This window comes from Cotesia typhae, unplaced genomic scaffold (assembly GCF_013202065.1).
Source record: "Cotesia typhae breed Kobodo isofemale line unplaced genomic scaffold, CoteBio_Ctyphae contig_4, whole genome shotgun sequence".
Lineage (NCBI taxonomy): Eukaryota > Metazoa > Arthropoda > Insecta > Hymenoptera > Braconidae > Cotesia > Cotesia typhae.
Genome location: NW_027423748.1, coordinates 4217088 through 4242936, shown reverse-complemented (window position 1 = coordinate 4242936; position 25849 = coordinate 4217088). Strand labels below are relative to the sequence as shown.

At 26.7% G+C, this 25849-nt stretch overlaps 2 protein-coding genes across 6 annotated transcripts in view; one reads left to right on the top strand and one right to left on the bottom strand.

Moving 5' to 3' along the window:
* Window positions 1-25849, bottom strand: part of Siz (Brefeldin-resistant Arf-GEF family protein schizo) — a 117211-nt gene that overhangs the window by 16586 nt on the left and 74776 nt on the right. Inside the window, exons 1-2 of one of the 5 annotated variants that reach the window (XM_074243449.1) lie at window positions 18280-18434; window positions 14114-14667 (exon numbers count right to left, since the gene is read on the bottom strand). The exons of 2 other annotated variants lie outside the window; for them this stretch is intronic. In XM_074243449.1, coding sequence (XP_074099550.1) covers window positions 14114-14337 — 224 coding nt within the window. In that variant the 5' untranslated portion in view covers window positions 14338-14667; window positions 18280-18434. Of the gene's footprint in view, window positions 1-14113; window positions 14668-14934; window positions 15215-18279; window positions 18435-25849 lie in introns of those variants that run through there. 2 more of the 5 variants (XM_074243450.1, XM_074243451.1) reach the window with 2 other exon arrangements.
* Window positions 8096-21881, top strand: LOC141527781 (S-adenosylmethionine mitochondrial carrier protein homolog). Its single transcript, XM_074243453.1, has 7 exons — window positions 8096-8324; window positions 20531-20627; window positions 20705-20861; window positions 20937-21046; window positions 21126-21372; window positions 21476-21608; window positions 21689-21881. Exons 2-7 carry the CDS (start codon window positions 20565-20567, stop codon window positions 21813-21815), a joined length of 837 nt encoding a protein of 278 aa, XP_074099554.1. The 5' UTR covers window positions 8096-8324; window positions 20531-20564; the 3' UTR covers window positions 21816-21881.

Genomic DNA, 25849 nt, shown 5'->3' with positions numbered 1-25849 from the left:
TGTTTTTTTGCACCAACAGGCTAAGACTTCCTATCTCCGATATCTCTTCAAGCAGTTTTATAGCTTCAACTTATTTCCTTTAGAACCATTTCCACGGTTTTATACGCGTCGTTATCGTCTGTGCTATTAGGGGTGTGCGAACTATATGGATCGTGTATTATTATATGTATTATGGGACGTACAGTGTAGTAGATAGTATGTAGTACGTAGTATGTAGTATGTAGTATGTAGTATGCAGTATATCGTACACTCCCTAGCTCCCTAGAGGAAGATACCTGTCAAACTGTAGACGTGAAAACACCCGAAAGCAGGCACGTTTTATTATTATTTGTGGATCGGAGGGTAAACGTACGTTTACCTTGATGCTTGATGGGTAAATATTTTCTCAATTATTTTTTTTCAAACCGAGTTATCTACTTTTTTGCTCCATCTTGTTTATTTGCTTTGGGAATTGTCAAAATAAAATAGACTGAGGAAAACAAAATTCGCTGCGGGATAATCACTCGTTTTTATTTTTTTATTTTATTTTTGGCCAACTGTGCTTTATTCTTTTTTTAGCCGAAGGATAGTTCAGATTTGTTTAAAGCAAAAAGTAAATAAAAAAATTCAGTTATTTTAAATCTTCAATGTAAAACTTTTTTGTAACTTGGAACTAATGTAACTTTTCTAGTTATATAGGCATTGTAGTGATTGGAATTTTTAGTACAGAGACATTACGGGTTTTAATGCGAAGAGGATGTGTAGAAAGTTGTATTTGTTGAGCTTTGTATAACTGTAGGGTGTAGCAGCTCTTTTATTGCTCTTGCCCTGTAAAAAATTAATAGTCTCCGGTGTGTTGTCAATGATTTGGTGTGAAAATCTCGGAAGCGAGGGTGTGAAAGTTACATTTGAAGACAGTGGTTGACTTTTAAAGGTACAATTAAGAATTTTACTTCACCTATTATGCTAATAGAAGTCACAACTAAGCGCAGATAAAACATACTGACAGGATTTGTGGTGTGATTTTTCATGCCTTGATGAATTTTCACACTTTAATTTTTCAACGTGTGCGTAAATCGATTTTTTGATTTATTTTAAAACAGAAATATAAAAAATTTAATTGTAAAAAAACTCTGAATAAATTATTAACATATTTTAAAGCAGTTGATTTATCTAAAGTCATTTTTTATTAGAAAATTTTATACCCTATTAATTTATATACTCTATATGTTTAATATCGAGATATCGAGCTCGAAGAGCACAAAAACGTCATAAGTGCAATTTTGAGCGCTTAGGTATGGAATTAGCGAAAAGTTGCAGGGATTTTGTATTTTTTTAAGAATAAATTGGACAAGCTCATTACTCAATAAATAATGACAAACTTTGATAGAAAAAATTGATGATCCAGGAAATGGAAAATGTTATTACTACCAGAACTTTTTTATTCAATAATTTTCATCAAGAGTGAAGCGAAATGAGTCAATGATTTTTAATGAAACTATATAACAGCGGATTATAATTTGAACGGTACTTATTTATTATATCTCGTGCTTCGCAAATGAACATTTCGAACTACACTTAGCCACCTAGCGATAATCGCAACATTTATTTAATTTAAATAGAATGTTCAATTATTTAAACAATTTGCAGTAGCAATAAAATTCCACAGTCTTCAAAACTTTCGTTAACTCTATTTTATGAAATAATTTATTTCAAATAAATAACAAAATTGACCTTGCAAAGTTAAGCCTTCCATAAACAGTGTCTCAAGTGATCACTAAAATAGACTTTCAGCATTTAACTTTAATGCATTTGCCCTATTTCTTAGCTTTAACCTTTTGGCATTACACGTCGCAAATTTTCGCTGCAAGCAACCCTTGAATTTAAAGCAACCAGTAACTCTTATCATCCACTCAGAAAAAACAAAAAGTTGGCCTTTTTTGACAAAAGTAAACTTTTTCACCGAGTAACTAAAATTTAAGAAAAAAAAAAAAAAAAATAGTGCATCGTAAATTTGATCGATTTAAAAAATCTTTCAATTTTTTCATTAAAAAATGATCAATTTGACTGGGCAGATTTATACCAAGTTGATTACAAAATCACAACAAGCAAATATAAATTATGCACGAGGGTGAAAAAATGCATTGATATATTCAGTTTAGATATATTTTATAGGTGAGCGTATTGCTGGATAGTGTTTCCATTTATATAAAAGTTAATAGTTGCTATAAACATTTATGTACATTATCATGACTCGCGTGAAATGCTCCAGTTCTCTAGTTTTACAGCAACCTGAATGGCCACAGTCCAGTTGCGACACGCAAAGCAAACTAAAATGTGTGATGCATAGCCAACAAGAACATTATCTATCCTTATGTACATATGGAGCATACACAGATATTTGTGTATGTATCATACAAAACTGATGTTTTTTTTCCCGTTAGTGCTGCGCGAGCCATACTGATTGTTGGTACTAAGAATTCGCTTTGGTTTTACAAGCTCTGTATGTACTCTGCACCTGTACCAGTATTCTATGAATTGTGAATAAAATAAAAATAAAGCTAAAATATACATTGGAGGGAAACGTAGTCTGTATTATAAATTAGAACAAAACAACAATAATGTTAACGGTCCGCTGCCATTTAATTGACCGAAATATAATATGTTAATATGTACATCAAGGAAGAAGTACAAAGTTATACTTTGTTGAAGTACTAAAAGCAGAATCACGTTATTAGTTAATTCAATTTACTATAGTTAATATACCATATTAATTGTGAGTTATTTTTGAAAATGAAAACGCGGTAAAAATTCTTGTGATTAACAGGCTGAGAGATGTATTATTAATTGAACAAAATTGTTTTACTCGCAGTTGAAAGCACTAATTGATAGGCTCGGATTATTTGTGATTTTAGTTATTTTTATTTTAATCGGATAATACAATTTTACTATCGCGCGTCATAAACACCGTTTAATTAATTTATTTTGTCGGGAAAAATATTCATGAATCTATGGATTTAATAGAAGGTATTAAATAAAATTGAGAGGACTTAACTCAACTACTGTGGTACATGTATTGTATGTACGGAAAAGAAACATGACATTATGTGATACTAATGTCGTGTAACGGAGGAAGTTGTAAACACGAAAATCTTTTAAGTGAAACTAATATCCTACTTTCTTAAATACTGTTAATTATTTACTATTGTGATTATTGTTTTGTTTTTTTTTCTTCAGTAGATATAATTAGTTTTTATAAGTACTTTTATAGTTTAATATAATTGGCAATTTTCTTTTGAAGAGCAAAAAAATTTGTATTAATAATTGTGATTTCTTTTGTATCATTGATTTTTTATTCTTGTAGTAAGAAAAGATAGAAATGAAAATTTTTGACACAGAAAAAAGAAAAATTGCCCAGAATAGACAAATTTATCGACGCCAATTTTCTTTTTCAGTTAAATCTTATGAGTATAATTTTATAATGATTTCCTTTAAAATTGGCATTTGTAGCAAACCAAAGTATAAAATTAGAAACAATAATTTTTATTTTCTTTTATATAACATTTTTCATAAGATAAAAAATAATTTTATTTAAAAAATTCAATAATAAATAAATAATCTTACAATGCCCCAGACAAAAAAAAAGTTAATTTTATTAGTGGCCTCTTGATAAATCATTCAATAAAATATAGTAAACACGGCCATAAATTGACCAATTATAAAAACAATCATATACTAAAATTACCATCAATAAAATTAAATATTTATTTTCTACATCCACATTAATTTTCCAAAGATATTGATTAAATTTAACAAACACAAGCTTGTTATGATGTCCTGACTAAGTATTACTCAATAAATATTTTCATTTCATAATGCAACATCAAAACATATTTGCGAAGCGCGTAGGTACGCTCTACTCTCGCCTAAACATCGTAATTTCGATTAAAACGTGATTTTCATAATTTAAAGAAAAAAGATTCCGTATAAAAAGCATATGAAGATAAATAATAATAACTATAGAACACGGTGAAAAGATTTTCTTATCGATTAAATAAGATTTCTCAGGAAAAACTCGTTTTTTTGACTAATTAAATGAATGAGGGTGGTATTCACAGGAACACGGGCTTGATAACATCATAACTTTGTCAAAAATAATTTTCACGATTTAATTTTTTTTGTTTTATTCCTTAGGGAATTTGCCAGAACCCTTGTAAAAGTTGCGTGTCAAAATAATTCTGTTTCGATACAGTTAATTTTTTTTATAATTCACTCTTATAATTCAGATGAAAAATATAAGTATAGATCTAATAATCATCGATCTAAATAATTTGTGTATGACATGAGCGCTTAAGGCATGCTAATTTCAATTTTCTCAACTTTTTGAAAATAATCATTTATTGAGAAATACTTTATTTCCATCCATACTGATAATTAAGTTGATAACTTAATAACATTTAGTACAGTATTTTTCCCTAACTGAATTTAATTCCAATAAGTTAATTAACAATCGTCAATTTTAACATCACGTAACAGCTAAATTGTATCAGGCAATTACGGGGTCATCTCTTCGTAGATAAGCCAGCAGACTGATTTCATTAAAAGTTCGTTTGGTTGAAACTTTACAAGAAATTGCAATGTAGTTTGTATATTAGGATATTTACTGTACTAAACTTTCAACTAAAACTTGATATTTATAGAGAAATATATGTAAATGCATGCATGCGCAATTGTTGTTCAGTATTTATTATTAAAAGTTAATAATATATATATGCACTTATTCAGCAAATAGCTTTAATGTAGAAGGTAATTATCACCTGGAAGGTATACAACGTGCTAATGAAAGTAATTAATTTACGACACGATAAATTAATTATTTGGTATTTAGTACCACAATTTAATTTTGTGCAAGTTTACTATTAAATCAGGGTTTAGATTTTTATATCGACTAACGGCTAAAGTTACTGATGTTTAGTTAAAATTTGTATTTTAATATTTTCTTTGTAAAATAATAATAATAATAATATTTATTTGTTAGCACTTTGCTATTTAACTTTTACATCTTTCTACAATGCGACTTCTATGCTAATAAACAATTTTTTATAATACAGTTCATTTACATAGTTTTAAATTTATTTACAATATATATCAACATCATTTTTCTTTGTCTTCTCGTATCACAGTTTAATTTCGTCTACATTCATTCAGATATTCTTTGAGAGAGCGTTTGAATCGATCTACTGTCAATTCTTGTTTGATTTGGTCTGGAAGATCGTTAAACCATTTAAAACCTTGGTAGGTAATTGATTTTTCGGCAGTATAAGTTCTCGTAAAGTTTATACATAATTTAGAGCGATTTCGCGTATTATAATTATGTGTATCACCTGTTTTCGTCAGTTTGTTTTGTAAATATTTCGGTGAAATGTTATTTACCCTCTTATACACCATAATCATTGTATTATATTTCACTCGTTCCCATATCGACATCCATCCCAAAGTTTCTAGCATTCATTTAATTTTTGTATATTTATAATAATAATAATAATAATAATATTGCAAATGATGTAATGAAAATAAAGAATATTTTTTTATTATGTCAAAACCGGATATGGTCAATTCAGAAAACAATAAATATTGAAGCTTCATCGGTTTAGTTGCTGAGAGAAGAGAAAGAGAATTTTAACATCCGGTGAAATCGAGCGGAAATGGACTTGGGTAGCAAGTTTTGATATCATATTAAATATATACGTGGACGAGGATAATTCTATTTTTCACAAATTGCAATAATATTTATTGAAGGAAAAAAAAAAGTAAAAAAAAAAAACAACACATGATTGTGATTACAATAATAATGCTAATGAACACGGACATACGAATATAATGCTATTGGGGTCACTATTATTTATGTAAAATAGCAACCTTGGCAAATGTACAAACTTCATTTATATTAATAGCAAAATGTTTTGAATTATAGAACATTTCTTGTTAGTGGATTCTTTTTTTATGACTTAATTCGATAGAAAATAATTCTGGTTTAAAACAGCTGTCTGTAGCCTATTGTAGTGGTCAAGTTTGATAAATAACGTTAACGTTCTTGATTAATAATAAACTCTGCGAATTATTACGGAAAGAAAAAGGAAAACAAAGAATTGAATGTTTGAAACGTTAAAGATACATTTAAATGTAGGGAAGATTTCAATGTCAGGTTGTGCTATAGATAACATCCACATAAATTAATAAAATAATGTAATTATCAACAAGTATGTTATGTGTTTCCTATTTATACTTTCGATTACAAGGTCGATTTATATTTTTATATTCATATATCAAAACTAAAAATATCTTTTTGGTAAAATCTTTTTTTTTTTTTTTTTATTTAGAGTGTGAAGATTTTCATATTAAAGCAAATATATATATTTGCATGTTAGTAAAATCACCATTAATATAGTCATTCATTTATTCTGGTACACTGAAAAAAAAAATGAACTTGCATTAAGAGAAAAATTCTTGAACCAAGTCCAATTTACTTAAATCAAGAATAATTTCTTGGTTTAAGAATTTTTTTTCTTAAAAATTATTTACTTGATTCAAGAAAAATTTTTTTCTGTGTACTATTTCTTTATTTCAGTGAATTTTTTTAACTACTATGTCACTAATTATTTGTGGTATATTTTATATTCGTAATCGTAATTAACATATTAAACATTCTTATATGTTTAAAATTATAATAATCGAACAAAAAAAAATCATTTTTGTTCATATCATAGACCAAGTTATTTTTGAAATAATAATAATAAGAATTATAAATAACACATATCGATTTTTACAATACGGTTTTTCGGGTAATGACCTCTAAGGCGCCATATGTTAGAGTCTGGATATGAAATATATCGTATTTTATTAAATTAATTATATATTACTTGTATTCTCCCAAATGTTTCTCGATGCACTTTATCCAAAATTATTATCTCAACGATGTATGATAGTCAGTATATATGTTTCGTAACGATAGATACTGGTGGCCCTCTTTACAGTAAACTTTGATAATCTTATAATAAAGTTATTAATTAATTTGTCAGTGCAATATTTTTTTTGGTTTCTGTGTTTATTTTAAGTATTTTCAGGGATTACCTCTTCACGTAAATAAAAATTTTTATTTGTATTTTATATTATAGATTTATAAGCTGTAATATCAAAATTGATTTATTAACAAATCGATTGTAACATATTTCAATCATAAATTTATTTTACTGTTTAAAACGATTATTTCCCATTAATGGTCGTATTCAGCTTATTGAACTTGATTTAAAATAGAACAAATAAAAGCAGTCAATCTGAACCAATAATGAAATTAGGCACAAGCGATAAGTTTCAAATATTTTAATTACTAAATTAAAAATATTTTTTGTATCATTGATGAAATTTTTCGATCTTTTACACTTGCATTATAACAATATATTTTTTATTATTTTATAAAGGTTTTTTCAACAAAGTGTTTACAATTATAAACTAATATTTGATGTTATAAATGAATATTGGTAAAATTAGACTTTCCCGGTAACGTTAAATATTTAATTTTTATTTAAAAGTTTAAAAATCGATTAAGTTATTTGTAAAAAAAATAATGATAAATAATAAGTAAACAAACTAGTTACTTACTAAATATTGATAAATATTAGAAATAAGAGAACATCAATACTATTCTGAATAAACTGCTGAAATATACAATTTAGAGTACTCTGTTTAAAAAAAAAAAAAAAAGATTATTTTTATTGAGTTAATGATACGCTTATCAAAAAACCCGATTTATGTTGATTACATAAGTAAATCATATCGTGGTTGAGTTAAAATAGAATTCCTGTAATTTCGAAATTATTAGGTCGATAGTTCAGCTAATTAAAAGTTACAAGTTACCTTTTTCATTACAATATCCGCTTTGAAAAATTCAAATAAAAACCAAGACCAACTTGCTCTCTTTCTGACTTTTTTAACGAAGGTTGAAGAGAAGAAGAATTAATTAAAATTTACTCAACTCAAGATTCTAATTTTAAATATTCGCGGGAGCTACGACAGAAAGTGGCGGCCTCTTTTACAACTGCAGCTGCGTCGATAACAGCTTCCTTCTATCTATCTAACCTTAAACTAAGTGTGAATAATGTACTTTGTAGCTCTTAAATTTTTGATTATTTAATTCATTAAAATTTTTTAAAAATAGTTTATAATTGCATAATTGTAAAAATAAATAACTGTTTTAGATATTTCATACATTTTTTTGTAGTGTCCATACATTCGGCGGCGATGTATTGATTTATTCCGTTGTACTTAATATGACACATTGATTCGAGGTATGTTAAAGATATGATATAATTGTTAATAATGATGCAATCTTTAATATTTGACTGTAGATTACTTTTGAGGCTCTTTTTTAGAGGAAATAATGTTCTTTTTTTGTTCATTGTACTTTCATTTATAAAAGTTGTAGAAATTAATTTGGAATGTTATAAAAAATGATCGGAAGTGACAAGTATAGTTATCTTATAAGTTTTTACTTGTAAAAACTAAACAGAAAAAATGAAAGATATAAAACAAAAGTTTAGCGTAACAAATGACTTTTACTAAGTACTTTATCAGCTCTATTTATTAGTATAATTTCAAGCTATTTTTTCACTGTTAGTTTTAATAAGTTTAACAACTTAAGTATCGCAATTTTTAAATTTGAAAAGAACAACTAACTCCCTCTACACATTTTATTTTTAAAATGTAACGCTTGCTATGATAATAATAATAATAATAATAATAATAATAATAATAATAATAATAAAATAGATTTTTTTTGCAAAATAAATTCAGCAAGGTCCACACGAGTTTAAAAATTTCTATTAATATAGATATATGTAAAATAACTTAAAAATATTCTACCATGTTTATTATTATTAAATTAAGCAGATACAAACAATACTTCAATAATTGTGTTAGTTTTATAAATAATTGTCTGTATAAGTTAAAATATTCTAACCCAAAGTTGAGCAAGTTGAGGTTACCCTAGTAAAAATATTTCGGACTTTTCTCTGAAAAACTCTAAAAAAGACTTATCTTAAGTTCTAAAAGACTACTTCAGAGTTTTTGAGAGAAAAGTCAGAAAAATTTTCACGCTTCGCTTATGAGGCGCGCAATTGAGTCTAAAAAAATTTGGATCAGGAATAACGGCCTTATGTATAACAAACCTATTTATTAAAATAATAATAATAAGTTTTTACCAATTATTCACAACTAAAAATCTCAATAAAAATAAAACTATTATTTTAAATATATTGAAATTATTTTTTGTTACATAAATTCATACTCCAATCCAGGATATGATTTATGATTTGCTACCGATACAATATTTTGTCATATATTTCACCCGAAAAGAATAAACTCAGTCATAAAATCCGAAAACTATAACTTTTCTCCGAACAAAACGAGTTCAATAATAAACTACGAAAATAACTAGTCATAGTAAAACTTAATTTCATGTAAAGTTCAATTCTCAAGTCAACCTTTGAAGAATTTTAATTATGAATTCTTAAGAACACAATCATATTTAATACCCTAGAAATTAATATGAAGATGAAAATAAATTATACTATACCCTAAAAAAATCATTATGCAACACATACTATGATCTACATATTCATTTATGAATACCATATCGATTTTAATGTAACATAACCATAACTAAGTACACATACGTGCCTTATTAACAAAGTTATTGCAATTAATGGGCGTTCTCTTGCGGAAACCGAGAGCCCTCTACACTTTGATCATATTTAGATCCATGCGATTAATGCTCGCTTTAATTAATCACCTACTAATTGAACCGTGGTCTGTTTAATCACATCTTAGTAAATTAATCTCTTACTCAATTCTATTACTTTTATTATTATAACCGCCATAAAAATTAGTAATTACTTCACTTCAATAAATTTATTTCTTGAAAGCTTTCAAGTCCTTATAGTGGCCAGAATATCAGAGATACAAAAAAATCACAAGACACCGTTTTTGTATAAAATAAAATTTTTTCCAAAAAAGTTTTCATCAATTTTATCATATCTCGTTTTTTTCACAGAGTTTTAATGAACTTAATAACTAAAAATCTTACGAGAATTAAAAGCTGTTCTACTTAGAAATTTATATTATTAAAAAACAATTATCATGTTAATTCACAATAGAATGTGATGCAGTGGCTCAACTTGCGAATCGCACTAGCGTTAATGTTAATGACTTTGATTACACCTTCAACTTAACCAGCTTTCCTTCATAACATTTACAAATGAGTTCTTATATTATTTATATTATGTATTATATTTATAACGATGATTCATTGCGCTGTGTCCCTGAGTGTAATTAAAATCACATATATACAAAGATAACAATTAAATTATCAAAATAAATAAGGATGAAGATAACAAAAAGTCACGTTTGTCATTTTAAATTTAATTATTATTGCGATTAAGATTAACACTAAAAAGGCCACAAGAGAGTGAATCCTTGAAAAAATTGGACTAATGGTGTGCAGAACAGTCGTCTTGACCTCTAAGAAAATTAAGGATTGGTCGCAAGTGAATATATATTTATATACATCGATTTCACTGTAGATTTCACTCTATAAGTACCCGCGTCATCGCATGCACAGGTCAACTTCTTATTGAATTTTATTGTTTTTATATATATTTTTTTTCTTAACGGATTTCAACCGACTATTTATATATATATATATATATATATATATATATATATATATATATATATATATATATATATATATATATATATAAAGAAAGAGATAATATTTTTCTCTGATGAGAAAATCGCCCGAGGTCGTCTTATGGCTAAATAAAGTGAGTCGTACAATGTAACATATCTTGACTCTGCAGTTGCGTTTGTATTTGGTTGTCTACGTCTTGCGGTCGCGGCGATGCAATTATGTTGGATAAATAGTTCCTAGAAGCTCGTTCCTCGTACCAGCAAATGTCTAATTGCCTGCTTCTACCTCTACCGCGGGATATTATCGTATTCATACTATACTTAAATTAACTAGTTTAAGTGTTTAATTATCGAGTCTACGTACTGTACAATGAGTATGCACAAGAACGACGGGAGTCAACTGAAAAATTGTCAACAATTATAATATATATTATAAATGTGTACATATAGATGTTTTTATTTGGTGTATGTCGGAAATTATTTGTGAGATAAATAATGTCTGCGTCAGAGATAATGAACGTAAATAGGAAGTTATGTAATTTTGTTTGCTATAAATATTTTTTTTATTTTATGAAATTTTTTTTTTATTGGAGTATTGAATTTTTTTTTTTTTTTTTTTTTTTTTAGGATGCGTTGTCTAAACAATTATGTAACTTTATGAGATATTTAATTAGAACATTTTTATTTTTACCTATTTTTTGTATTGTATATTATTTGTATGTGAGATTGTGCGGGTAGACAGGAAAAAAAAAGTATTTATTACTAATTAAAACTATTGTGGAAGCTGAGAATATCCAGATGAGTAATTAATACACCCGCAGTCTTTGCTCCGGGAAAATAATTTTTTTACTATTTACCTTTGAGAATTTTTTGATATATTCATAAGAATTTTAAAAATTAAGTTATTTTCAATTTTGATTGTAATTATCTGAAAAGCAAATTGCTTGAATTTTTCAAGTTGGACAAATTAAATGGGAATTCTTAAGAGGAATAAATGAAAAAAAACTAAAATATGTCAATACTTAGAATATTTTTAAATTTGTGTAAAACTTTTAAGACATTTTTTGATGCGATGAAAAATTTTAATAGTCTAGAATTTTTTAGATTGGCTAGAAAAATCTCAACATTCGAATTTCCAAAAATATTCTACGTAATTTTATAAAAAATTGACCGCTTCATTAAAAAGAAAAAAAAATGTCCAAAAACAAATTAGTTAAATTATCATACCACAGCGTACATACTTGTGTAAACTCAGCTCAAGCGACATAAAGTCCTTCTAAGTATTTACCTTTTAAAACGTTTTAACTTTAACTTCAAAATAACTGTCCTAATTTACCTTTTTTTTTAATTAATTGCTCTCGAATAACTCAAAGTATTTATTTCAATTAACTCTTTTATCCAGAAAAGCATTTAAAAATTCTCGAGAAAAATATAATCAACGAATTTCTTTTCGAAGTAGTTATAAAAAATTAAATGTGTTATTTAATTACTATTTAGTAATTTTATATTTCTTATATTAAATAAAATTTATGTAATACAACAGTTACTAAGATAGTAAAATAACAGAAAGTAAGAGTGAGAGGATGGATGAGCCAACATAACAAGATAGTAAATTATTTCGGCAGTCTGTCGATCTTGAAACATAATTAATGATCGAGGATGATCTCGATCATGGTTATCTTATCCGCATTAAATAAAACTTTCATTTAGTGTCATCATAACACGTTTAAGTGACGAGCAGCTGAGTGATGACACAACTTACCTCACATCATATTTTATTCTAATGATTGACAACATCATTAATGCTGGTGTTTAAATAAAAAATTACACGGCTTTATTAAACATATATCAATATGTTAAAAAATATCCGAAAGTTATATAGTTGTAAGATATATAATATGAGAATATAGAATTAAATAATTATGTTTGATGATTTGCCGAAGTACAACATGCTATGTAAGATATAAATATGTAAATATGTACAGAATGTGGAGAAAATGGTTAAAGTATTGAATAAATTCCGTCATTGTATCTGTGCCTGGTACGGCTATTTGATTGGACAGACGTTTTTTAGTTGTATTTGGATAAATTTCGTGGGACATAATAAAAGTATTTATTTTTGTGTGTGATGTTTAATATAAGTGTTATGCTTTTGTAAAGAAACTGATGTCAGCAGATTTATGGTTTTTTTATGATGTAAATACATTTATATTTATTTTTATTCAATGTAATGTTTGTCACGAAATATCATTTCCGGTTAATTTACGTATTTACGGGATGCATTTAAATTTAAATAGGCGTATATAGTTGTTTGAAGATATTAAATTGTAGTTATATTGCGGGTGGGTTATTTGATAGAAGTAATTGTTGATGAAAAAGTTTTTTTGATTATTGAGGATGTCCGAACACGAATCTGATAATTTGCAGGCATGGCCCGGAAGTTTTTAATAAAATATTTCATTTAATACTCTATTTATATTTCGGTAGATAAATCGCTGAATATTGTATTGACTAGTGAAATTTTTTTTTTGTTTTTTTTTGTTCTTTAATACGTTTAGCTCGGATGATTATTAAAAATTAACAAAAATATTTTATTAGTTTCAAAGATCGTTATTGTGATAAAAAATTGTAGCTAGACAAAACATTGAAAAATTAATAATAAAAGATCAATATTGGAAATTTTTTTTTAAAAAAAGGAAAAGTTATTTTTAATATTTACTACTAAAAAATTATAAACTTGGTATTTTCTTCTACATCAATTTTGAAAAAAATTTACTTTTTAAAAAAAAAAAGAAAAGTCTATATTTATTGTCAAAAAAGTTGAATTCTTCAAACTTCAGTAAATAAAAAACCATAATTTTGTTTTTTACTAAATTTCGATAAAAAAATTTAAAAATTAATATGAACGGTAAGAACAAGATTACACTGGATATCATCCTAGATTAAACTGAGTGAAAAAAAATTTCAGATAGTAGCTGGTATAATCCAGATTATAATGAGTATAATCCAGATATCACGCAGTATAATCCTGATTACAATGAGTATAATCCAGACATCACGCAGTATAATCTGTTTTTTTTAGCTACGATCTGAAATTTTTTTTCACCGCAGATATCACTGAGTATAATCTGGGATGATATCAAGTGTCATCTTGTTCTTTGCGTGTGGTTGGAAAAAAAATTGAACCGAAAAAGTTTTTAAAGATTACCAAGTGCATTTTTTTGTAATAATCAAATTATTTATAATTTTTAAAAAAATTTTTGAATATCTGCTACAGTTTGATTTTAAATTAAAATTTATCTAATGAATGACAATTACGATGACCCTTCTTTTTTACTCATCATATAAACTTTTTTACAATAAAAAAAAAAGTAATAAAAAACAATACCGATTAATAAAATTTGTTGGAGTGGAGTATCCCAGTTGCAAACGTGACCTGATGACTTTTTCCTGTACAGTTACAACACGTGAATTTTTGGAAGAATGGTGAATTCTTGTGGTCTTAATAACCTGGTGATACTGTCGCTGCGGACTTTGGTGGTGCTGCAAAGTCCGGGAAGTTGGACAGGCGACAAGCCTCTCCCGAGGTTCGACCATCGTCATACCGAACATTTTATTTTTTAAATTTCACTTTCCTCTACTACGTGTAGTAGGTATGTGGATATGCATTCACTTACATTCAGTCACGACACTAATTTAAGTCACGCGTTTTTCCACAATCTGCGTTTCTCAATCACTGATTCTTGTATCATATCAAACTGACATTCTTAATACAATTTTTACGTTCGTTACTTAATGTAATTAAATGTCTAATTCGAGTTTTATTTCTTTGGTTCGTTATTCACTTGCTATGCGGTAGATTTTTGGTTCAGATAATCATAATTATCATAATATTTGTCAGTTATCCTGAATTTTAGGTACAAATCACTGTATCTTTCGGATCTATTCAAAAATATTAATTCAATTATTAATTATAAATAAACTGCAAATACAATGTAATTAATTACATTATTTGCGACTTGTTACAAATTAAAAAAAAATTTTTTATAAATAAATTTGAATATGAAAAAAATTGTGCATAATTAAGAAAAGCACAGATTACGTAAATTAGGTTGAATATTCTCGAGCTTAAGTGAAAAATTTAATGAATAATGAAGAATATTTATAAAGTTGTTAAAGTATTTAAGTACTAAGTAAGGAACAAAGTACCTTGAACTTATGGAAAAAAAATGAGCGACCTTCAATGTTATCGACTTGTTCTATTTCTAGTCTTGGTATTTTGCCCAGTAGCTCTGTAGTGGACTTTAAAGTGGCACTTAATCTAAAAATTGTACCGTTCGGGATTTGGGACGAAAATCATTGTCAACTAAATCCATATATCATACAATCTAAGTTTAACAACTTTAGTATTATTCATTGAGATCATTTCACGAGCTCAAATACGTTATCAATCATTCCGGTAATTTAAATCAAAATAGATATACTTTAGATTAGGACTTTTCTTAACTGTGGGTATATATAACTTTCGAGATTAGCTATAAATAATGATAAGGGTGATAAATTTTGCAGAGAAATTTTGTTTGCGTGTAAGAAATATACGAATAGATGTTAATTTCGTATAAAATAAAAATTTGAAAAATTTCCTACAGTGTTTTTTTTTTTTTTAATTTTATCTGAAAAATAATCAAAATTTGCTTCAGAAATTCAATTTTTTAATCAAAATTTATTCAAAGCCGACTCTAATAAGAAAAAACGATCAATTGTATAAGTGGACAAAAATCCACTTAAATCCATAAAGCGCTTATTTATTAATTTCACCACACTAGTTCGGATTAATTAAAGATTAAAAAAAGAAAGCATTTTTACAAGCTTGAAAAAGCCTCCATTTGCATACAAAAAAATTTCCTACAATGACACTTTCTATAAATCTTTTAGAAAAGACATATTGCATGCATATTTGCCAATAATCACTCAATTAACAAAACTGAGATGCAAATAAAAATGCGGAAAAGAAAATTCCTGTTGGATTGTTTTTTATTAGCTTTCAATATATATATATATATATATATATATATATATATATATATATATATATATATATATATATATATATATATATAATTTGTCGTGTATGACAACTTTCTAATGATATAGAAACGTAAAATATGAATATACAACACATGATACGATATGACACGATCGTATAGTATGATCAACGGAAAACGAATAGGAGCATTGTCCTAATATAATGAAAAATGAGAAAGCGATATGAATTTGTAATTGAGATGAATAAAGTTTACACTATACTTAACAAAATTATTGCTTAATACGCTATAAAAATATCAGTAGTAGTACTAATAGTAATAAACAGGGCATTTAGATCTTGTCTTAAAGGAAAACATTGTTTGTCCATGTTTATGTTTCTTGATTTACATTTGAGTAAATAAAAGGTTCTATGCGTCTTGTATTTATATAGTTATTATTTTATGTCGTGTGTGATGTTATATATGTGTATATTGGAAATGAATAGAAACTCAATCATGTACATCATATCATGGACATTTAATAATTTAAAATTCAGGGCCTAGATACTGTGCGACACTACAGACTAATATGTCACAAGTATAAAAGTATATACCGTTTGTTCTTCTTTTGTTTATTTATTTATTTCATATATATCAACGCAACGAGGCCGCACGTACGATATGGCTAACTCGATGAATAACAATCAACTAAATCACTTTACTTTATTGTAAATTATTCTCCCAGATATTTGCTAAAATATTTTGTTTTATAGCCCATCAACGTGCTCAAATTTGCTAGGTATGCATCGGAAAAAAATTTTTATACGCGTGACATCAATTCAGTTTTATCATAATATACAGCAAAAATTTTGATGTTCAGTTTATTTATTAAAAAATTCAAATATTTGATAGTTTCATCAAAAAAAAAAAAAAAAAATTATTTTTTGTTCTAGAATTTTTAAAATTGAAAACTAAAATTGATGTCAATGTTAGGAAGTATCGAGGCATTGCAAATGTTGAATAAAAATTTGTTATGTTCGACCACCTCCGACTTTTATTATGTGCTCTTCAATTACAAGTTATAGATTAAAAAAAATCCATTTAAATACTGCGGTGTATTTTAATATTAATAAACTCTTATTAAATAATGATTGTAGAGAATTGTTTTGATGAATAAAACAATTAAATCCAGTGACTGGCTTAAAAATGGTACGTGAGATTGCGGCTTTCCGTGTGATTACGTACAATAAAAAATGAAAATAAAAAAATACTGAAGCGCCATTAAACATCCTTTTACTTTCCGTGGATTATTGTTGTTTTGAATATTTTAACATTTTTGACCTGCTACTTTATGAGGTTTAAGAGAACTTTTTAAAAATATTATACGTAAATATAAACACAAGTTTGATCATATCATTTGAACTTAGATCTATCTATATTATCTTTAATTTACTGTGTATCAAAGTAATTCTTTTCTCAAAAATCGTCAATTATATTAAATTCTTGGAATGAATATTTAACTATTGTCGAAATACACTCGGGAAATTTTCAATGTCATTTTGAAATAACATCTTTTGAGTAGTCACTGACTCTTCCTATAGATTTTTCGAGTTTTTATGATCAAAATTTCTTGTTTTACATCCGTTGGAATATCTTTAGAATATAAAAGTTGAGTTTCTTAGTTTAAATATTCTTACGTCTTTTATTAACTTTTTAATGAAAGAAAATTTTAATAAATTTTTTATAGCAAACTCATAACTAAAAGCAGGTAAAAATATGTCGTTCCTAAAATTTACATTTACTAATTTTGATTTTTTGTTTATAAAATTTACTGATTGTTATTTCTTGATACTTTATTTTAAAGAAATCACTCCAAAATTAACCTAATATTTTTTTTTTCACTGGAATCTATTTTAACCACTACGTGAACGAAAATTTCAATGTTCCAATTTATGTGCATACTATGCAACAATCGAAACATTAAAAAAATAAACTTTCAAGTTTTCTAATTTCAATTTCGTTAAATTTCTTTTTGCTCATAACTGTGAATAATTTTTTTTTCATGTCGTAAGATTAACTATATTGAAAAATTAAATTAACATTTGGACAATCGAATATGTTCAATATAAAAAAAATAAATTTCCAATCGGAAAAATTTCTCAAAAAAAAAAATAAATTTCATGTTTTTTTTTTTTTTTTTTTATGATCAAGCAAATAAATTTTAATCATGTATTTAAAAAGTAGGTCTCCATAAATAACAAAGAGTTGCACTAAAAATGATAAATTGTCGCATATAACAGATCTATCCTATGTATCCGTTTGTAGTGTTTCTTTGTAAATTTCATCACTATTGTTCCTCTGTTGCTAAACACACAATTTTTCTCACGTCAATTCGTTCTCTGACATTAAAAAAAACGAATAATTTTTTTCTCTTTTTTTTTTCATTATTATATTTTTTTCTTAATAATGAAAAAAAAAAAAAAAAACACAAACATGCACTAATAAACGAAATATCATAAAAAATAATTACACTATTTTGTCCTCAGTAAACGAAGTAGATGATTAGTGGAAAAAACCAAAACAAAATAGATAATCGTTATTTATAATTAAAGAGGACAGTAACACAACAACTACCTGACGGACCACTGCACGCGTCGATTCACAGACGTGAACTATCCATACGATGCTGCCGTTAGCTTTTGATACGGTAATGGAACTGTCAAAGTTATGAGAGAGGTGGTAAACAGTCAGTTTCACTCCCACTACAAATATATAATACATTTACATACGTATATATTTACATTTACATGGAGAATCATGATGTTATGCTTTTTGCGTTTACTTGCTCGTATATTTTACCAAATAATGATAGTTATGTTAGAACTCTATTACATATACATGCTCCATGACGTCACACGTCACTGATATGATACCGGAATAAAATATGGAAAATACCAATGATAAATTCTGTTTGTACAAGTATTTTTATCAATCAATAATAAATTGAGCTGATATTTGATACTCTGGACAAAAAATCGGGAGTTTATTTTTTTTTGATTTGAAGTTATTCGCGATAAAAGTTGGAAAGAGGTAATTTTAAATGCACTTGTTCTCCATGTTGCCACCTCAAAGTTTCTCATTCATAAATTCACACCGAAAGAGCAGTGTTAATGTCTTTTCTAATTAATAATAAGACACATAATAAACTATTTATTGCTAAACAACTTGGAGTGTTTTCCATCTTGTAAATTATAGTTTAACGACTTGATAATTATACCCTGATATTTAGCCATAAAAATAAAAATTCAAAGCACTCGCAACCACAGTAAATAAAAAAACATTCATCATGCACGCTATTGAAAGAAGATTAATCAAATTTAGGTTTCTATGCTATCTATAAACTTATTTCTCATCTTCCATATACTCCATACTCAGATCTATTAAGGTTGAAGTACTCACTCGCACTCTTTTAATATATATACATGTATATATGTTTATAACTTTGAGCCAGGCTATTATCGAAAGTTTTACATTAAAAGTACTTAGCTATATATTTAAACACAACTAAACCGAATCGAGTACGTATGAAAAATTCTACGACCCACATTCTGCGCACTAGTTAGTTTGTTTGTTTCAAGCTTTAAAATTCTTTTATTTGTATTATTATTATTATTATTATTATTATTATTATTATTATTATTATTATTATTATTATTATTATTATTATTATTATTATTATTATTATTATTATTATTATTATTATTATTATTATTATTATTATTATTACTATTATTATTATTATAACTATCTTATATCCAATAATCCATAATTAGCCCGCTTATTTTTAAGCATGCTGTACGACTATTTTTTCTTTTTATCGTTATATAGAACTTTTTTCCGGGACAAAAAGTACTCACAAAAGATGATTTTCTTCGCAAGGAGTTATCCTTATTGCCTGTATCGAAACTTTTAGATGTCTCTTATAAGTATTAAGGAAAAATGTTTCTTTTTTCACATTCTCGAACTTATTTTTCATCGAATCAAGATATAACCTAACTTTATTTTTATCTGTAGACAAAAAACTTTAATGGGATTTTTTTATGCAATGAGATTTTACTTACGAAGGACAAGATCGTATCAATCATATTGTAATAAGAATAAAATTTAATACTAATGCACTTTTTACGCTGTTAAGAAATAATATTGTTTAAAAGTAAATAAACTTGAAAATTTTTTTTTTTTTTAATATGATGTTAATTTTTATGAAAAAAATTGATCATGAAATTTTATTTGATTAATTTTGCTAATTATAAAATTTTTATAGAAATGAAATTACTAGTAATTAAAAGAAATATTTACAAAAATTTTCACTCGTAATTTTTTTTAATTTCTACAAGTGCGATTTTTTTTTAATATTTTTTTTTTCACAGTAAGTTATTTTATTTAAAAAATCAAAAATTATTGTTATTATTATTCATTATAAAAACTATACTTATGATGAGACAAGAAAACACTGAAAAAACATTAACTTGAATCAAGTGTAAAATTCTTGAACAAAGAAAATAATTTTAAAGAACTTCATTGTCTTGAATCAAGACAAAAAATTCTCAAATCAAATAAAATGTACTTAAACCAAGTGAAATTTCTTAGTCTAGGAATTTTTCAACTCAAACCAAGAAGATGAAATTCTTCAAAATTATTTACTTGATTCGAGTAATTTTTTTTTTGTGAATTTTGATAAAAATTTTTGCTTAAAAAAAAAAAAATTATTCACTTTGCAGCTTTCAGGGTTGAGCGAATTAAAACCTCATAAAAATGTCTGAGGAGACAAAGAAGATGGAACCATCCCGCAGAAATATTTTTTGGTCATCAATGATCGTAAGTCCTCATCTTAAGAATCGACTCGTAAAAAGAAACTTATGCCCTAAAAATATAAATAAAAATATTTATTACAGTCTGGAGCTGCTGCTGGACTAGCTTATGACGTAATATTTTTCCCGATGGAAACAGTCAAAACACGGTTGCAGAGCAAACAAGGGTTCATAAACTCTGGAGGGTTTAAGAAACTTTACCGCGGTCTCGGACCAGCGATCGCTGGATCCGCTCCTTCAGGTAAGATTATTATCATTATTTATACATTCATCCAGACAAGCAATACGAGTTCTGTAAACAATTTTTTAAATATAGCTTCGTTGTTTTTCGCGACTTACGATGGATTCAAGGAAATCGTTCAACCGTATGTTGAACCAAAGAATTATCCGTTTGTTCATATGGGAGGAGCCTGCGCTGCCGAATTGGTAATTTATTTATTTATTTTTTTTTTTATTTAATCATAATGTAATAAGTAAAAACATTAAAACTGTTTTTATGTTAAAGATGGCCTGCCTTGTTAAAGTGCCTGTTGAAGTATTGAAGCAACGTCGGCAAGCACTTTTAACTGACGCTTATCCGACAATTCTTGGCGTAAGAACTCTGTACCGCGGGTATGGTATTACTCTGCTCCGTGATCTACCATTTGGGATATTTCAAATGCCTTTATGGGATTTTCTAAAATTATCGTGGAAAAATAAAATGCACCGGGATTGCACGCCACTTGAAGGAGCCATTGCAGGCGCATTTGCCGGTAAAGGATTAGACATTACTGGATAGGATAATTTTACATCATAACTTCATTATAGTGAAGTTATAAAATGATTAATCAATTTTATTTAATTATTTTTTATTAGGCTCTACTTCCGCAGCATTAACTACACCATTTGACGTCATAAAAACAAGAATAATGCTGAGTCATATTTCGCAAAAAAGAGTTAAAATTTCAGACATCATGAGAGAGGTTTACAAAGAGAGAGGAATCAAAGGGTACCTATAATGCTTATTAATGTTTTAATTTGTTTTGATCAGATTCATTATAATATTTTTTATATTTTTCTCTTTTTCAGACTATTTACAGGCATTTCATTAAGGACTTTTGGGTTTGGTCTTAGTAGCCTAATATTCTTCGGAGTTTACGAACAAACAAAGTATTTATGCTCGATATATTTGTTCCGTGAATCACCGAGGTTGTGATAGGATTTTAATAAATTATGTAAATACTTCGATGATAAACATCAGAATAAACTAATTGATGAGTAATTTTCATAATTCTTTAATTATTTAAATAATTAATAGTATTTTTTATGTTTTAATGACCGATTTTTGATTTTCTTATAAACGGTTTATTTGATAAATAAATTATATAAATTTCCGGTGGGACAATATATTGAATATAAATTTATGAACAGTCTGGGCTCAAATGACTGATGCGGGATAGGGGTTGATTTTCCATTTCAAAAATGATGGCGGCTCTCATTAAATATTAATGATATAATTAGTAAGATACAGTAGTATGATTTTATGGTTCTCACGGAGATTCTCGTAAATAATAAATATTGAAATAATAATAATAATGATCGTATGAATTAAAAAATGTTTATTTTTATTATTACTGTTTTTCTTTGCCTTTAAAAAAATTTTTTTTTTTAAATAATTTAAATTATTTAATAGACAGCTCAGTCTTTTTTCAAATTAATTTTTGTTATTATCATAATCTTTGAATATTTATTAAATAAAAATTAACTTAATAAAATTATTATTATTATTATTATTATTATTATTATTATTATTATTATTATTATTATTATTATTATTATTATTATTATTATTATTTACATAGTCGTTATCGAAGCTGTATCTCAAAAAATAATAAAAATAAAAAAAGCAAATGACAGTAAGTAATAATTCAAATGATGACAAACAGTCTATACTTTAGAATTCTATATATTACATGTATGAAAACAAATATATGAATGAAAGGGCGTATATGTAAGCAAAGTAAAGCAAAAGACGGATGTATGTAACGGAGCATTTAGAAATTTGTATTACGTGGTTGGACGCGCGAGGAGTGCATGTGCACATAATGTTACATGGTTAACATAGTCCAGAGTAGAGTAGATACAAGCGAAACGGTATTAAGTGTGTGCACGCGTGTGAGCAACGAATCGTAACCATTTACTTAAAGTACCGCTTCTGCTTATCAAAAGTATTCTGTCTCATTATACACCGTGCATTGTACACTTTCTAGCTCTTTTTTAAACTTGCTAAAAATATACATATATCTATGTCTATGTGTGTTCAGCGCTCAAAGTTCGGAATGAGGGTAAACTTAATACGTGACGGGCGATATGTGTGATAAAATATGACCGGTAATACGGCTCATCAGGTCAAACTTTACTCTCCAGTAGCAGGTCATTGGGGAAATCAGTTGACCGTCAAATGACAACTTTAATCATCAGCCTTTTGTTGCATAAACTAGAAACTCTTCCTTACTTTTACTGGATTAACATAATTAATTGCAATTAGGTTTTGTGTAATTTAAATATACGCAAATTTGTGCCAACGTTAATATTGTTTTGTTTTTTAAATAAAATTTTTATGCAAGACAATTTATCTATAATTTAAAAATTCTGAGTAAATTATCGAAAATACGAGAAAATCATAAGAGACCTTTTTTATGGGAAATTAAATTTTCTATAAAAAAAGTTTTTTTCAATTTTCTCGTACCTCCGATTCCTTCGAAATAATTTTAAGTAAAAGCGAAAATTATGATCGCATACTCAGAAAATATAGACAAATATTGTATGAATGTACTGAGAAAATTTAACAAGTTACAATATAAAATAATTTTCACTTAGAAGTAAAGCTTTTACTCTTAATCCTTAGTGAAATATTACGCCGACACTTGGCTCGTGTGGTATATTTCAAAATGTTAAATAAAATATAATAAATGAGAGAACTGCAGCATTGCTAAAACAGATGCTTGAAATAAAGTGCAAGTATGAAACGTTTCATCTTTTACTTTAACTGTTACGTGTAATGGATGTATAGATCCTTTACTTACACATTTTTTTATTACGGTTAAATATAACCCATAAATATGTATACCCTGGCGCCAGAATGTTATTTTTATAAGTATTTTCTGGCGAAATAAGAGATTAAGAACAAGGAAGAGGAAGAGGAAGCTAATGAAAAATATATATGTATTTTTAGACGTCTAACAAAAGACTAGACAGTCAAGTGTCCGAATCATTTTTCGGGGTAGTTTTAATTATGGTTATAGTTATAGTTGTACATTTTGCTTTGCTTCCAGTTCTTTGTCCAGTTTTTGGGTCAATAAGAAAACAAAAGACGATGTATTGGGATGTATAGAAGAAAAAATTTTAATTCTGTTTTTAAAATCGAAATCTCAACTCAAAAGTCAATTGTTTAAATGTACGCTTTTTTTATTGTTTCTTGAGAGCGTTTATGTTTTGACAGATATAATTATTTTATTGGAACAATTTTTTTTTTAATTTTGTCTTAAATTAATGAATTAAAATGATTGAATTTATTACGTTAAACGATTAACGTAAGTGTTTTTAAATTTTTCAAATTTTGTGTAAATTAATTTTATTTAGACAGAAAATTAAAATCTTTATCTAATTACGTGATTATTTGTGAATTTGGCCTTCTTGAGAATACAAAGGACGCTTCTAGTTACTTCTTGAAGTTAATTGAAAAGAAAAATACGGTTCGTTGAGAATGAAGAGTCAATGACTTGAAGTAAGGATGCAGTTCGAGGATCATAGTCATACTTAATCGAATGTTTTATAAAGTGCTCTTGAATTGATGAAAAATTCAATTTATTTATTTAAAGGACCGCTTTGGTTATAATGCAGTTTTAATTATATCCACAGAAAAAAAAAATTTCTTGATCCAAGAAAATTATAAGGAAGATCGAAGTTATTTTGGAGCGAGAAGAAATTTACTTAGCTTAAAAAAATTTAATTTCGTTCAAGAAATTTTAATTTTATTCCAAAAATTTTCAGTCTTCCTTAAGATTTTCTTGATTCAAGAAAATTTACGCTTGACTCAAGACTTTTTTTCTTTCTGTGTTAATTATCAAATGGAAAAGTAAAAGTCTCATTATTTAAGGGCTTATAAAAAAAAATTTTGTCTCAAGTTGAAAAGCTTCTTTTTAATGATTTTTTTAAATTCTTCGAAATTTAACCTTACAGAATTTAAAACATTAGTTGGACATCTGGCCAATTTTTGTTAAATTTTCTTTGTTTTGAATCAAGTCAATTTTTATGCTTGTTTTTTTATTTTCACTATATAAAATTTTGTAAAACTTTTTCATGACAGATTAGTTGAAAAAAAATTAAAAACTTTCAGAAATTCATTAAATTCAGTCAAAAAAGATTTTTATGATAGTAAAAATAAAATTTTTTTGATTAATTTTTGGTCATGTTAAAAACCGGCAACAGCGCACAAAAAACAGACATACGGATACTCTAAAAAGATTATAAAATTATAAATATAGATTATTAAACTTGTCAATATATTTATAGAAGAGTTAAATAAGAAGTGGATGTAAATAAATTGAATTAAATTCGACAGCCCATTTCAGAAAATTAAACGAAATAATTAAAATTTTAATACAAAATTAAATGACAAATTTAAATAACTTAAATTAAGTTAAACGCGCATTTTTTAGTATGGGCTAAAATTTAAGTAATAAATTCTGGGATTCAGTGTAAATTAATTCAATCGACCTACGCGGTTGTTTCTTTTAACGACAATGTCCCTTTTGACGAGGAGTATAAGGTCGAGGAATGAAATCACGGGGAATTATCTCGTTTACTATAATAACAAGCTAGAAGTGAGTCGCAAGCTGTTATAATTAAGTAGAAGATAAGATATAAATAAAAAGTATCTCCGGAATTGTGTCACGGATATCTTTTTTCTTAATTCAAGCAGAAAATTTATAATTCTTTCAAAAGAAAATTGCAAACTATCATTAAAATTTTTCACGAGTGAAAATTAAAAATTCACTAACATTATACAAAAAATAAGAATAATAACAAAAAGATAGCTGAAAACTTTTACTGGATATCTTATACATCGGGCAGAGCTTGTGGTAAACCAGCGGAACCTAACTCATAACACCCGATACTCTGAATTTTACGATCAACTTATCCGATAAAACTTTTATAGATTTTTTACCATGCAACTGACGGGATCGA